This window comes from Charadrius vociferus, unplaced genomic scaffold (assembly GCF_000708025.1).
Source record: "Charadrius vociferus isolate BGI_N301 unplaced genomic scaffold, ASM70802v2 scaffold32, whole genome shotgun sequence".
Lineage (NCBI taxonomy): Eukaryota > Metazoa > Chordata > Aves > Charadriiformes > Charadriidae > Charadrius > Charadrius vociferus.
The window spans coordinates 10,207,618-10,221,880 of NW_009647856.1; the positions used below are offsets into that span (position 1 = coordinate 10,207,618).

The window sequence follows — 14,263 nt, forward strand, 5'->3', positions numbered from 1 at the left end:
AAATACAGAAACTTCCTACAAAAATGTGTGTAGTTCTGAATAAGACTTTAAAAAAAAAAAAAAGATAGCCCTTCTCAGCCTAGGTAGTGATGGAGCCTTTCTTTCATCTGAGCTACTGTTTTACATCAAGATGAGAAATAAATTTGGCACGCTGCTCGTGTACACTTGTGTTATCACGGTTGGTCTTGGACTCCGGGGATGCTCACAGCTCACGCTAGCTGTATGATTGTACTCCTCTTTCAGTGCTTACATGCCATTTAATTCTGTCAGCTTGATTTAGGTAACTTTCAAAATCTGAGTTTTCATCAGATTCATTCAGGTTTGCTATTAAATTTCATCTGAGACCACAAAGCCTTTACAGGCAGGCATGACGTTTTGGCAAGGCCCCAATAGGATACTTAGCTGGTGCCAAATCTTTTATTTTTCTCGGCTATCAATGAAGCTGTTGTGGTAATGTGGGTTTTGTGAGCTGTGAGAATTTATGTGCACAAAGGGACCTGCTCTTTGCAGGGAACACAGGGAGCCCTGAGTCCAGGAGGAAGGGTAATTAAAGTTAATGAACCAAGGTAACCTTTCCATGGTGATGACCACTATCCTGATGGTAGGTAAGGGTCAGGGACTATTCCCATTTTATAATCGTGCTTCTAACTCTGCTCTTTAATTGGTGCTGGATTAAAAATTGGCCATTACCTCCATAGTAGAACTGGTTTGTGGATTTTAAAGGAGTTTTTCAAAGCTCTGCAAGTCTTCAGTGGCTTGTTCTTGGACTTGGCTTTGTGTTGTGTTTTAATGCAATCTAAAAATGAAGTATTTTTAGCATTTGAGACCAGATAGTGATGTTTCTATAATAGGAGCAGCTTAGTTATCTCTCCATGTCAGAAAAGAGACTTCTTCCTTAAATGCTTCCCATGTTCAGAGGCTTCATCTAGTTTTATCAGCAAGTCTGAGAAGCCTTTGAGCTTGCTGTGCACGGAGTGGTTGTGGGTTCAAGGTAACAGGCTCTAAAGATGGGCCTGAAACACTGACTTAAATCTGTAACTCACTTCCTTACTTGCTTTTGTGGCATCAGGTGAGTTACTTTATGCAAGGCATTTCCCTTGAAGACAATCTCATCGTCAAAGTAAACTTTTTCTTTCTAAGGGAAGGACTAAACAGAAGATCTTTGCTGCTGCTGCTATCTCAGAAGTCTTTCTGGAATCTCATCGTCGAAGTAAATTTTTTCTTTCTAAGGCAAGGACTAATCTTTGCTGCTGCTATCTCAGAAGTCTTTCTGGTCTACAGACCAAATGGGATACAAGCTGTGATGTCTTTGATAGTCTAAAATGCACAGTATCCAAAGTGTTAAATATTGTTCATTTGTCTTGCTTGAATTTTAATCAGAAGGCTGTGGATTTGATTTCCTCTTCTGTGTATGTAGAAAAAGAAAATGGCTTATTGAGAATTAGCTATTGATCAATCCTGAAAATTTCCATTACTAAACCAAACTATGTCTCTTTGTCCTGGTGACTGGTTCCATTCAAAGAGGAGTGTTGTGTTAAGTAAGAATTGGTTTCAGTTTCCCTTCTGATTGTCTGTCTGTTTGTCACAGATGTTTTGTAGGTATTAGCCTGTTTAAAGGCATTCTCTTAAAATAAAATTAAGATGTTCTTCCTTTTTACTTTTTTTTTTAAATAGAAACTGTTTATTTGTTTGGTGGCTGGGATGGAACTCAGGATCTGGCTGACTTCTGGGCATATAGTGTGAAGGAAAACCAGTGGACCTGTATATCCAGGGATACCGAGAAGGAGGTGAGTTTTGCAAATGTCTGTATTGTTCGTATTGTATGAATTGTTGCACAGAAAAATGCCGTGCTTTTGAAGAGCTTGTATTGATGTATAGCGTGCAGTGAGAGCCACAAAATTCAGACCTTCAAGTTCTGAAGACTTTTGAAATGCTTACATTGGGAAAATGTGAGATGGATGTGAATTTGAACTGTGAAGATTACTGGAGGGGAAAGGTTTATTTCTCAAGAGCAGCTGACTGATGGGCCAAAAAATAGTTCAGTGAGTAGAACATGAGTTAAATAATTTGATAGGACTGAACAACCAGACTGACTAATAAGCATTTCAGACCTGATGCCGGTGTTAGGCTTCAGAAACAAATAGCTTATTTTTTTTTTAGTTTCTGTAAAAAATGTGACTAGAAACGGACAACTAACAGATGGAAATGTAGAGGATGGGGTAACTGCCAAAGGCCACACAATCCCGAGAACTTCCTTGGTATTCATTTGAACCATTTTCCTTGGCCTGTTTTGCTCAGTATTTGACGTATGAAACCTCTAAAATGAATGTAGCTTGGGTTATAGGAGGTAACAAAAAAAGTCCAAGACCTTTGGCTTGTGTAACTTATTTTACTGTATACTGTGAAATGTTAAACTTCCATGTGGTTATTGTGTTTTGAGTTCGTTACTTGTTTGTCAGAGCATAACTTCGGGAAATTCTTGCAGCCTCTTGAAGGTATGAAAAGTTCGGAGCTTCCACCACTTTTTGATAAATTCAGGAGTTGATTTCCCCAGCTACTTGAAAAAAGTAGAAAAACATCTTATTTCCTATTTGTATTTTTCCAGTTTCTTGTCATAGCTTATTTTGTGAGCGTCTGTACCAGATTAAATAACACTTTAGCTTTGCCATTTTTTCCTGGCAGAGGTGTTTAGAAGTTGTAATCAAGTAGGACAAATAACCTGAGCTGAAAAAAAACTCACAGTAAGGCACTTCCCGTAGCCTTCGAATCTCTGTGCGTGTCATGCATTTACTGTTTCTAACATCCTTTGCAAAATGGGCAATAACAAAGCTGAACATGATATTCCGGTATCTGTCATAATAGAGCTGGATAAAGGTAAAATTGTCCTTACATTTTATATCCTTGTAAGTTGGGTTTTTTCCTCTTATTGTAAGTTGGTTTTTTTTAATCCTTTCATAACTGCTCATGGCTACTCATATGTTTACTGATATGATGCTGAAGCTGGATTTAGTGTTCCAGGGTCCAGTCCTGTAGGCTGGGCTTGTGTTGCTTCTGTTTGTGCTGAACCATGGGGTTTTGCTGTTTTTTCTCACTGTTTACCCAACAGTAACATCCTTACCTTACCTTAACATCCTTAAGGTAAGGAGGGGTGTGCGTGTGACGTATTACTGAGAGGAAATTGGGATTCATCTCTTTTGTCGACTATATGATAAAGATAAACAGCTAGTCCTTCCTTCCCTTTGGCTGCCTTTATAAGGTGGTTGAGAAAGTGAAGAACAGCAATAGAAAAAGAGGCACAACAATTTTAACTGTATCTTCTATCAGTTTTCTTCTTGGTTTGTAGCTGCTTAGTTTGTACTTTAACTCAGGATGTGGTGAAATAGGGCCCTCCTGTCAAAAAAGGAGTTACCGTGTTTTCTTCTTGCACAAACCAGTGTGGGTAGTTCTGGTGTTTAAGGGATTAATTTCCTTTCTTGCTGGGATCCTGCCTCATCCAGTTGAGCTTCTGCAGAGCTTGGGAGGCCTGGCTGGGATGCAAGGCATCAGCAGTGCCAGGAGCAGCGTATGTTTTCTCTTCTAGTTCCACATGTCTGACTCTAGCAGCGTAATGCTGGGATGGAAGAAAGAAGGGATATGCAAAGGAGGACTGTGGAGGAGACAGTAGAAAGTTGTGAGTTGATATAGTAAAGCGGCTATGAAGGAATTTTGGAGGAAAAAAACATTACAGGGTGCAATGGAAGGTCAGGAAATTTAAATGGAAGATGAGAAGGGTCTTGGGCTGAGAGGAAGCAAAATTGGGGAATTTAAAAAAAAAAAAAGTGAGTTCAGAGTTGAATGTATGGGTAATTTTGAAGAAGAGACATACTTAATAGAGAGAAGCACAAAGAAATGCATGTGGCTTTAGAAATGGAGTTCTAGAAGGACTGTCTGTGTGGATGTAGTCTGCAGTGGAGTTCAGAAGAAGGTTTGCCAAGGCACTGGCTGGGGTGTTGGTGACTTACTGAGGTACAGTGAACTGGCGGCGGCTCTACTTGCGAACGAGCGGGGGTGGTGTGGTTTTTTTTTTTTTTTTTTTTTCCTAAAGAGATCTGGATAAAACCTGATTAGAAAAGAAAAGGTCAATCTCAAATGTTGAGAAGTAAATTCAAAAACAAAGACTCCAGATGTTTCTTTAATAGGGACATCAGCTGTTCACAAACAATTTGCTAAAAGGAAATGTCTGTTGACATGGAATTTTAAAAAATATTCACAGTGGATTCCAGTAGAACTGAGTCTTGGTTTTGTGTTGTATTGTGCTTGTTCTGCTTCTAGCTCTTCCGTTCTAATTAATCAGTGATGGTGGTTAAATTAGCCACTCAATAATTAAGCTTGGACAAGAGCAGAACATGGTAAAAGTTGCATCTTATCCAGCATTGTTGTAGGGGTAAGACACAGTGATGCTTTTGGGGTAAAGGTACCGGTGGCTTCTGTTGCAATGCCAGATTATCATCATCTTCCCATTGGCATTGCATTATGAAAAGTTTGAGTGATCTTTTTAGCAAACTCTGTTGCTGCTGTTTATTTGCCAGTGAGCTGGAGAAATGTCCCTTTGTCACCTGAAGTTGCATTTGTGATTTTTAACAGTTAGACTAGCAAAGCTGATCTTCCATAGCCCCTTTTATGTCAGGAAAAGGTGCTCACAGCGCCGCTGGAGTAGTCGATGACTTACAGCCTTAAAAAGGGGGGTCTGGAGGACTTGCTTGCAGTGTTGGGCTGAACCTCCAGCATATGTGCCACGGCTGCTGATGGACAAACAGACCTCAATTAGAACTTCCCCACCATCCCTTCAGTGTATGGATCCAGCAGGACTCCTGCAATCCTTGTCGAATCCTTCTCCTCCAAGCCTGCATCCTTCTGAGGAGATGCACCATTGGAGCAGCTCATGACCTCTCAATGTACCCACAACTTCTGTCCTTCTGTCTCCTCTGTGGAGTGCTCGAGTATGCAACAGCTCTATGAATCAGTTGGCATGAGGCACAGCCAAACCATGTGAAGTCTAAGAGCCTTTAAAGGTTCTTACCCTGAACCAAGTGGAATGTTCTGACAAATGCTGTTGTCTCCAGGGTTTATTAGTGGTTGTAGTTCAGTAGACCTTTTCAGGATTTGGGAATAAATAGTTATGAAAAAACAAACCTTGTAATTGCTTGGGCATTTTGATCCTAGGCCAGTGTCAATTAATAGAGAAATTTAATGTGTATGTTTTGGTGTCTAATATTTCTGGTTTCCAAGCAGCAACTTTCTCTTTTGAAGGCTAATTTGGTGAAGTTCAGTACAGGAGGACAGTTTAAGTGAACTGTAGGAAAGACTTTGGTTGGTGTAAATTGATAGTTGTGTGCATTTTTTAATAGGATCAAAATGCTGAGGGATGTTAATGCCTCTGGGGATACATTAGAGCAGAGCAGCATGATAGCTGGCATATTTTGTATGTCACGAGTATTCCTGTACCTCAGTTCAGTATTTCATAGAGACATGGGAAGAGATAGAGGATCTCATTCAAACAGTGCGTTACTGCATGAATGGGTAGGTTCTGTAGTGCATATTTGTAAATATGGTATGTTGACTCATCCTCATTCTGGCTTTTTTTAGAGGAAAATCCTGCTCACAAATCAGCTCTGTGAAGGATGTGTAAATGGGTTAGGTTTAGGTGACACTGTGTTTCTCAAAAACTTTTAAAGTGTTTCTTGCCAAAGGCTCTTAGGTAGAAGTGAAGGTCTTGTCATGGGTTAACTGGTTGAGAGGATAAATCGTTTCTCACAATGAAGCAAAGTGTAGGTCAACAAGTGCCTACTATTCAGTAGGTTCAAAATGGTTTAGAAAATCGGTGTATTGTAAAGTGACAGTTTGCTGCTAACACCAAGTACTTTTCCAGGTTGCTGAAAGTAAAAGCTGACAAGTGTAGAAAGGTCTCATAATAGTGAGAGCCAAGGTGAATTTCATCTGCTATTGTATTTCCAGTTACATTTTCTACTGTGTCTGCATGCATTTCTTAACATTTGTTGACATGGATGAGTTTACCCAAAACTTCCAATGTCATACAAGCATTTCATGCATTTGTAAGAGTTTGTGACACGTATGACTGAATTTTTTTTTTTTGGTGTGATGCAGAAATATGTAAGCTTATCTATGTAAAGCTTTTACCCTATGCTGTTTTGAACTAGTCTCAAATATTGACTCCTTTCCACAGATGGTGATGTAGTTTGGAAGATGCTTCAGGAGTAACTTGAGGGTTTTTTGTTTCAAATACCGTGATGTTTGTGGACTTGAGATCTAATATACTGAATCTGCCATGTCCTACTTGTGAGTAGTTCCAGTTGTACAGATGCTCAGTTGTACGAGATGCCTGGTGCCACAAAAGCACATAGGGAGAAAGCAGCTGTCCCCAAAAGCCTGCAATCGAAACTTGGATACTGCAGATATACCCCTGAGCCAACTTCCTAAATAGCGTAAATGCCTACAAAAGTAGGGACAAAGAAGGCAGATGCTGAAGTGAACCAAATGAGAAGTATTCTAGGCTGATCCTAAATATCACATGCTAATGTTTTATTTTCCTCCCTGCTTAGTAGCATAATGGTTTTAAAATGTTCTAGCCAGTATTCTTCATCCAAAATGTTCGAGGGAGATTTTCAGATATGCCTGACTAACTTCTTCATGATTTCCACATAGGCAACCTGATCCAAAAAGACCCTATTGAGGGAAAAGTACCTCAATTATTTTTTTTATATAAACTTTTTTGAGAAGGTTTTGAGCTTTTAAAGGTAACTTAATTGTCTTATGCTACCTTGTGTGCTTAAAGAGCTCTGTCTTCTTAACCCTTGTTTATTTGTCTTCGATATTCTTTTAAAGCAAAGATCATCCATATTTTAAAACAGCTTTGGGTCTTAAGTTATTCAATTCCATCAGTGAGTGCCTGTAGTTCTTGCTTCCAGCATGAAAAAAGCGCAGAAAACCAGCCAAACTTCAGTTATTCCTAACACCGAATGTTTCAATGTGCAGAGGTCCCTTTCCTCCACACATCGATATTGAAGTCAGTCTCATAGAGAAGGGAGTACTTAAATGCATTATGCACGATGTTCTGAAGGCTGCAAAACTTTGGCTGTCCTAGAGCTTGTTTGTGCCCGTCTTCAGATTATATGTGGATTTCCAAACCATCACAAAACCTTTAGTTGCAAAGGGTGCAGCTTGTAAACTCCTTTTACACCTTGAAGTAATGCATCATGCACAGTTGATTTGGGGCGTTTATGTTCTGATAAAAATCACCACTTCAGCTCTAGCTTATGATGAGTTTACTGCTCTGATCTCTGATCTGGAATGCAGCTTTATTTTACTTATATGACTTTATTAGGAAGTTATTGCATCATCCAGTTCCCTGTAAATTGCAGATGAGACAGCATACACAGACATGCTAGGGCGGCTGTGACTACATCTAAGGGAGGATGACACATCATTCAGCTGCTTAAAGTATTACAGAATTTTCAGGTATGATTTACTGAAGTGATGCGTATTGGTATAAGGAAAGCTGATTTATATCCTTCTGGGTTTTAAAGACAGAAATACGCACCTGTAAGACAAGAGTCAGCTGGAATCCGTGAAACCCTGCATTTCACACTGAACGCATGGGGAAAAGGGATTTTAAAGAACCAGGAGAGTATGTGGGGGTAGTAGCTGGGAGGAAAGCTTTTTCTCTTGCCAGCAAGGTGAAAGTAGCTTCATACACCAGTCAACTTTGGCTTGGGAGTGGAGTAGTCTCTTATTTCAGCTAGGCTGTGAAAGACTTCCGTTACATTAACACTCCTCAAGCTGTACAAATACAGAAATCCCTAAAGAAATATCAGTTATCCCAGTATGGTAACATAAGGGAAGCATTCTGAAGTAGTATCATAGACAAATCCTTAGCTAAATTTTCTGGGTAATTACCTGCTTGAAAATATACTAAGTTTTTGTGGACCTTGCTGCTAATAATGAATGTATTTCTGTCACTGGGTTTTGGAGGTAATTAGGACTTAAGCTTTCTAGACTGTCTTGAGACCATACTGGCAGAATGGATAGTGCATTGGTATGTGGAGTTCTCAGGCCTGAGAGCTCAGTATGTTTAATAGGACTTAATCCATGAATTTTCCAGGGCATGTATGTGATGAAGATTTTACTGACATTGGGATTCAGGGACTGTTGGGTCTAGTCTTTGCATTCCCCCGTGTATGCTTTGTTTTCAGTGCTCTGTCTTTAAAAGCCCCTCCATGCGTGCTTGCTGCTATGCGTTATGCTTACTCTTCTTAACATGTGGAAGAGAAGGGTTTAGCACGGTGCTTCACAGACCTCCAGTAAAAATACTTGCACTGTTTCTTGGCCAACTTTTCCTCTGTGTAGATTATTGCAAAATTAAAGATGCTTTGTTCCGGAAACTGATACAGTGGAGACTAGCTGCGTGCTGCACTTCCAGTGGTAATTGATGCAGTTTCTGCAGCTGGATAACTAAATTATGTTCTGAGAATAGCTGAAAGGTGATATAAACAAAAATTTCAGAAGCTACATCTTTCCTTATCTGTCACTTAGTTCAAAAGAAAGCGTGGCAGTCCCCGCGGTTCTGTTTTTTTTTCCAATGCCAAAAATATTCTGTGCTGATATATGTATTTTTTCTCTTGCCATGTTGCTATAAGAGCTAACAGAGGAAGCCTGCATTAAACTGTACTTATCTGTATCCCTGAGATGGCAATCTCCTAGCCATGGGTTAGCCTGAGGGGGAAAAACGATATAGGCACTTATATGACTTTCTAACATCTCTGGGTACAAACTACTCCTTTGTCATGCATTTAAAACTGTTTTCACTAACTCAGAAACATCTGAGGGCCTGTGGCTGTCAGAGTATTTAGACTTATGATGTCATGTTTATCTATCACCAGCTTTTCAAGGACAATTAATTAAGAAAAGCAAAACCCAAACCACTTCAAAAATTCTAGCCTTGCTGCATCCTCATCTTTGTGGCTAAACAGTCCATAAATGACTAGTTAAATTTTTTCGGCCTGTTGGTCTACAAGTGTGACTGTAGCTAAGCCGAATAGTTTGCGTCTATGGAAAAATCTCTCTTGGCTGGACCTTCGCTAGCCATTGTTACTGGTAATGAGAGGACAGCGTGAACTTACGATGCATGAGAAAATGACCTCATTCAACATCCTGCAATTGTTAATGGGGTTAGTTAAATTCGGCACACGAGAGATGTTGTCCTGAGGGCCCATCTCTCAGAGTTGGTGAAAGCTCTGGTTCTGTGGTGGGTCGTCTGTTATATTTCATCAGTGTTACTGAAAGCAAAGCTGAGCAGTTGATGTGTAACAAAGCAACAATTTGTTAAAATTTAAGAAACTACAATTTTATTCACATTTTGTCAGTGTGAGTAGCGCTTGGTTTGCAGGTAAACTGCCTTTTGTTAAAAGTAACACAGTGTTCATGTCCTTTTCACAGAATTCACAGAATTGTTAGGGTTGGAAGGGACCTCTGGAGATCATCTAGTCCTTTTGCTGCAAGGTTGTCTTGTACTGGGGTATTACTTCAGTGCTGCTCTTGTTTGCATTCGGAAGCTGAATCACATAGGCTGGGTGACTTATTTTTGACTGTAAACTAAAGCCAAGGCAAGACCTTTGTACGTGTTCCTGCAACCTTCTTCACATAAATGAAAGAATTATTTCACGCTGTTTGCATGCTTGAAGCTCTGGGAGGTTTTTCCCCTTCCTGCTCTTCTAGTTGCTTGCCTAGAAATTCTCTTGGTCATAGGGTGCCTTGGTTTACTGCAATGTGAGATTCATGGTGTTATGCATTGCTGGAAGGCCTTGATGATACCTTGGTGGGAGAGCAAGCCAAGTGCGAGCACATAGCTTAGAAATGACCCGGGAATGTGGCTCCCTGCACTGGCAGCGACGCAGGCATCGGTTGCCAAAGCTGTTTCTGCACTGTAGGTAAACTCATGCAACACAGCTGTCAAAAGCAGAATATTGGCACTTCGGAAAGTTCATGAGTCGATTCTTAAGGCACACTTTACTTCTTTAGAGGAGCATTAATTAGGGTTCATCAGAAGCCAATAGATCATGCGCTAGTTCATCCCTTCCTGAAAATACTCTGGAATTAGTTGTTTCTGCAGCCAGGCTTGCTGGGAGACTAATTTTTAACAGGTAATCTCGTGGGAATAGAACATGAAGCATCTATTTGTTCTCAGAGCAGTGTTCGTGTGCTGCACTGAGCCTGTGCTGTGATGAACCTGCACTGATCCCCTCATGGGTCTGAGTAGAGTCTTACGTAGGACTGGAAGGGATGGGCCCCTCATGGGTCATCAAATCCAGTCCGCTGCTATCATAAGGATCACGTTGTATGATCTCTGAGCTTAATCGTTTGACTTATAAGCTCATTGAACCATCTTTCAAAAATAGAACACCGGGCCATTTATTTTTTACTTCTAGTCTAAGCAGGGAAAGTCTCTTCGTGGAAGGTTCAGTTTGAGGCCGTGAAGTATGAACAGTGAGCTATTAGGACTATCCCAAATGCGTGCATGCTGTTAGGAATTAAAAAAAAAAATATAAAAAAAAGCTTCATCCCATTTAATTTTTTTTGTTTTCCCACCTTAAAAAGATGAATCAAAACTGCGTGCTAAAAGCTGCCTCTGACTTTAATCTGCTCCATCATGTCTGAGTCAGATGCCCAGAAAGGACTTTGCAACTAAATCTGTTTAGTTGCATTGCTATAGGAGGGTACTGGTAAGCAGATTAGCTATAGCTCAAACACTATGTCAACTGTGACCGAAGGCTATCTTCCTTGTCTAAGCTGTGGCTACATTTATTAATAGTTAATTATTTGCAAACACTTGTCAGAAACTTCTTGATATCTGAACCTAATATTTGTCGTAAGATATTTCACTGTTTTGTGTGGGAAGTTGTGTAGACCCATGGCTTTCCAGTACTGGTCCTTGGGAGTTTTAAGTATTGTGGTTCTTAGCCAGGTTCTGATGTATTTAATAAGCTTCCCAAAATATTTATTGGCAGAATGTATTTAACTTGCGTACTCTCAAAGAATATTCTTTATAGCTGGTACAACAGCTGTAAAACTAAGTTGGAATATTTGTTATCTTCCATAAATAGTGGCAAGGATTTCTTAGAGTGGAAATGCGTGGCTGCTGACCTAGCGTAACCGTTAGCTTCGTATTCTGCTTCAAGCTTTTACTTAAGGCAAACTTGCAGACTAATTGAATATACATTCAGCATCCAAAATGTTTTTTGGACTTCGGCTCCTGTCTCATGCTCCTAGAACCATCTGAGATCCCAGTTTAATCCTTTGCTGCGTCTGCCCTGTGTTGGTTTTTAAGTCTAGTGCTGGAGCTGTCAAGTCTTGGGCATGAAATGACACTGATGTTTGCCATCATGCAGATTAGGAAAAAGTAGCTGGGATATACTATTTATGGGAGGGTCGTGCACGTTTAAACCCTAGTAGATAGTGCATACCCTTAGCTGTGTGCCTATGCTGGGCTGTTCTGGCCACCAGCGCTGTCATGATGCTCTTGTAGTGTGCCTGAACATGCAAGACCCTGCTCCGTCTCGTGACCTGGCACTCCTGGCACATGCTTGGTGATCGCGTGGGCATTCGAAGCAATACGTGACAAGCACCCTCTGCTACTGTAAAAAAACAGTAGATTTAATTATTTTGTTAGGTTTCTGGCACTCTGGGTTATGAGAAACTTAAAATGCCTTCTGTGAGCAACTTGTACGGGATGAAAGTGTTTTATTCTGTCTGTGGCTGTAGTTGTTTCTGTTGCTGAATTTCATAATCAACTGAAGCAAAGCAAATCGTTTTGAGCTACAGCTCAGATTAAACGTTTTGGGAGTACGCGTTAGCTGAAGACTGGCATTGATAAAGCGCTAGCAAGCTCTAATCTTAAAAAGCGTATAGATTTGAATGAATGCCAAGAATAATATGCGTTTCCTTTCATTTTCAAGACTATGGAGAACTTTCCCTTTTTTTTGTGGGGGGGTGGGGTGGGTGGAGAAGGAAATGAATTATACTCTGCAACTGGGAAATGAGAGCAATTAATCTCTGCAGTTGTGTGTAGGCAGGAGGGACTATTTGTTGCATGACAGCCTGCTCTCAGAACTGGAAACAAAGTAGGTTGTTTGTGTCTTTTTATGTCCTCATCCTAGTTTGCTTTAGGACAAGAGCATTTACCTCATGATGCTTATTTTTGAACTTTATACTGGAGGCAGTGTTCACATTCCATTCAGTCTTTTGCAGCACCAAGAAGGGAGAATTAGTCAGCTGTTCTTTGTTTTTATTTCCCTGACTCTTGAACAGGGTCCAGGCTTGCTCCTGAGGTTTTTCATCTGGATCAGTCTGAATAAAACAGATTTTCTTGCAACCGAAAACCCTTTCTTTGCAAAAGGTTATGATAACCAAAGGAAGCCAAGCTCCCCCAGATTTTGTTTGGGGGGTGGGATGGGGAATGGAACTGGCTTCCCGCAGTCCTGTTCACATTAAAGCAGGTTCGTAGGACACTTTTTTAAAAACAAAACAAAAAATGAAAGCTATCATGTTTGTGCCTTAACGGAGCATGCCAGAATGCTGTTGCTAAGATGATGCATGCTGATTTTGGCATAAATAGTTATTTGAGCAGACCCTACCCTAAGGAGTTGAGTCTCAATCCTTTCTCTCCTGTATAGGAACAAATCAATTATTCTAAGGAGGCAGTGTTGTCTCTTGGTGCTGTTGTGTTGCTTTTTGAAAACGTTTTGTAAGTTAGTCCTTAAGTGGGATAATTGCTTTCAGCATTTGCAAGTTAAATGAAGAAAGCTCTAATTAGATTTTATAAAGTGGCTTAGCATGTTGAGAAGGCTTTTCATAAAGTATACTGTGTATTCACTTGGCGTTGCACAATTGAATTTCGTTGTAGGGCTGACGAAACCAAAAAAATCCTATTTGGCCTTGGTTGCTCCTGGGTGCTTAAAGGATTGAAAGCCCGTCTTGGGTGCTCCTAGTTATACGTATTCTCTTCCTTTCCCAACCATCCCACCCTTATCGGAGCATTTGTTTGTATTTTAGAGACAGGAGGAGTTGCATCAGGACCAACCTGTTTGAGGAAGGGTATCGGAGTAGGGCGTAGAAGCTTGGTATTTTGTAGCACTTTTAAAACGGGGCCATGGCACATAGTGTTTAATCTGTCTTAGCCATTATTACGCTGTGCTAATTGTACAGTGGTGCTGGGTGGCAGAGAGCCATTTTGTTCAGGTTAGTCTTAGCTCTGTGTGGGCACTTATTGAGTTTGACAGAAAACCAACACTGCCCATGCTTAGTAATCTTTGGTATTGTTTGGTGTCCTGTAGGTTAGAAATGTGATATGCTAATGCTTTACTATTTCCACCGTGGCCTTGGCATAAGTGGAGGGACTGGCCAAAGCAGCGTAACATATTGCTTGCCATCTGAATAAGAACTTAGCCTAGTCACAAGCTTCTTTCACGTGTGGTTTCTGCAGTGTGAGTGCCAGCCGCTTCCTGATGAGAATTGGAAAGTGTCCCCAAAGCCGGTGTTTGTTCAGACCATTTGGGCGCTGTTGCTGCATGTGACTTCTTAGTTAAAACAGACTCTAATATGCGCTTTGTTTAGGAAGCAATACATCTACTAAATCAGTTCTTGAAGCTTCATCTGCAAAAATGTAGATCCCACATGCTAACAACTTTGAAGACAGTTCAATGAAACTAGATCTAAAGAACATGTACTTAATGAGAAGTCTTGCATCGATTTGTTATTATTTCAGATAACCACAGGAGCAGGTGATTGCAGACTGGTCAAAACTGTTATCTGCCTTCTGTTCTGCTCAGGAAGACTTGGACTTGTTTCACTTGTTGTTATCAGGGTGCAGGTGAAACTGTCTTTAGCTGCAGGTATGTTTGGGAATGGCAGTTAGTATGCTGAGAGGAGTAGCAAGTACAATAGATACTTTCTGTGTGTCTCCAGCTTACCTTTGATGATGAGGCCCAAATTTGAGTAAGGATATAGAGATCTCTATTAAGATCTGCTCACTTTGGGATGTTAAGTCATGGATTGTCAACCAGCCTACGTCCTGGCAGGAGGGGACAAAAAGTTGTTCTCCTGCTCTCTAACCATACTGAATTTCTTCAACTGTAGGTTAAAAAGAGTAATGTCTATTATGGTCAATTTTTCTCACTTGTTACTTATAAGGAGTCAAGTTCTTTTGAAAAAT

General features: G+C 40.4%; 1 protein-coding gene across 1 annotated transcript in view; it reads left to right on the top strand.

The window, feature by feature from the left end:
* MKLN1 (muskelin 1, intracellular mediator containing kelch motifs) overlaps nt 1–14,263 on the top strand; it is a 98,252-nt gene that overhangs the window by 51,422 nt on the left and 32,567 nt on the right. Inside the window, exon 9 of the mRNA XM_009882969.1 lies at nt 1,675–1,787. Within this exon, the coding sequence (XP_009881271.1) occupies nt 1,675–1,787 (113 nt within the window). The remainder of the gene's footprint in view (nt 1–1,674; nt 1,788–14,263) is intronic.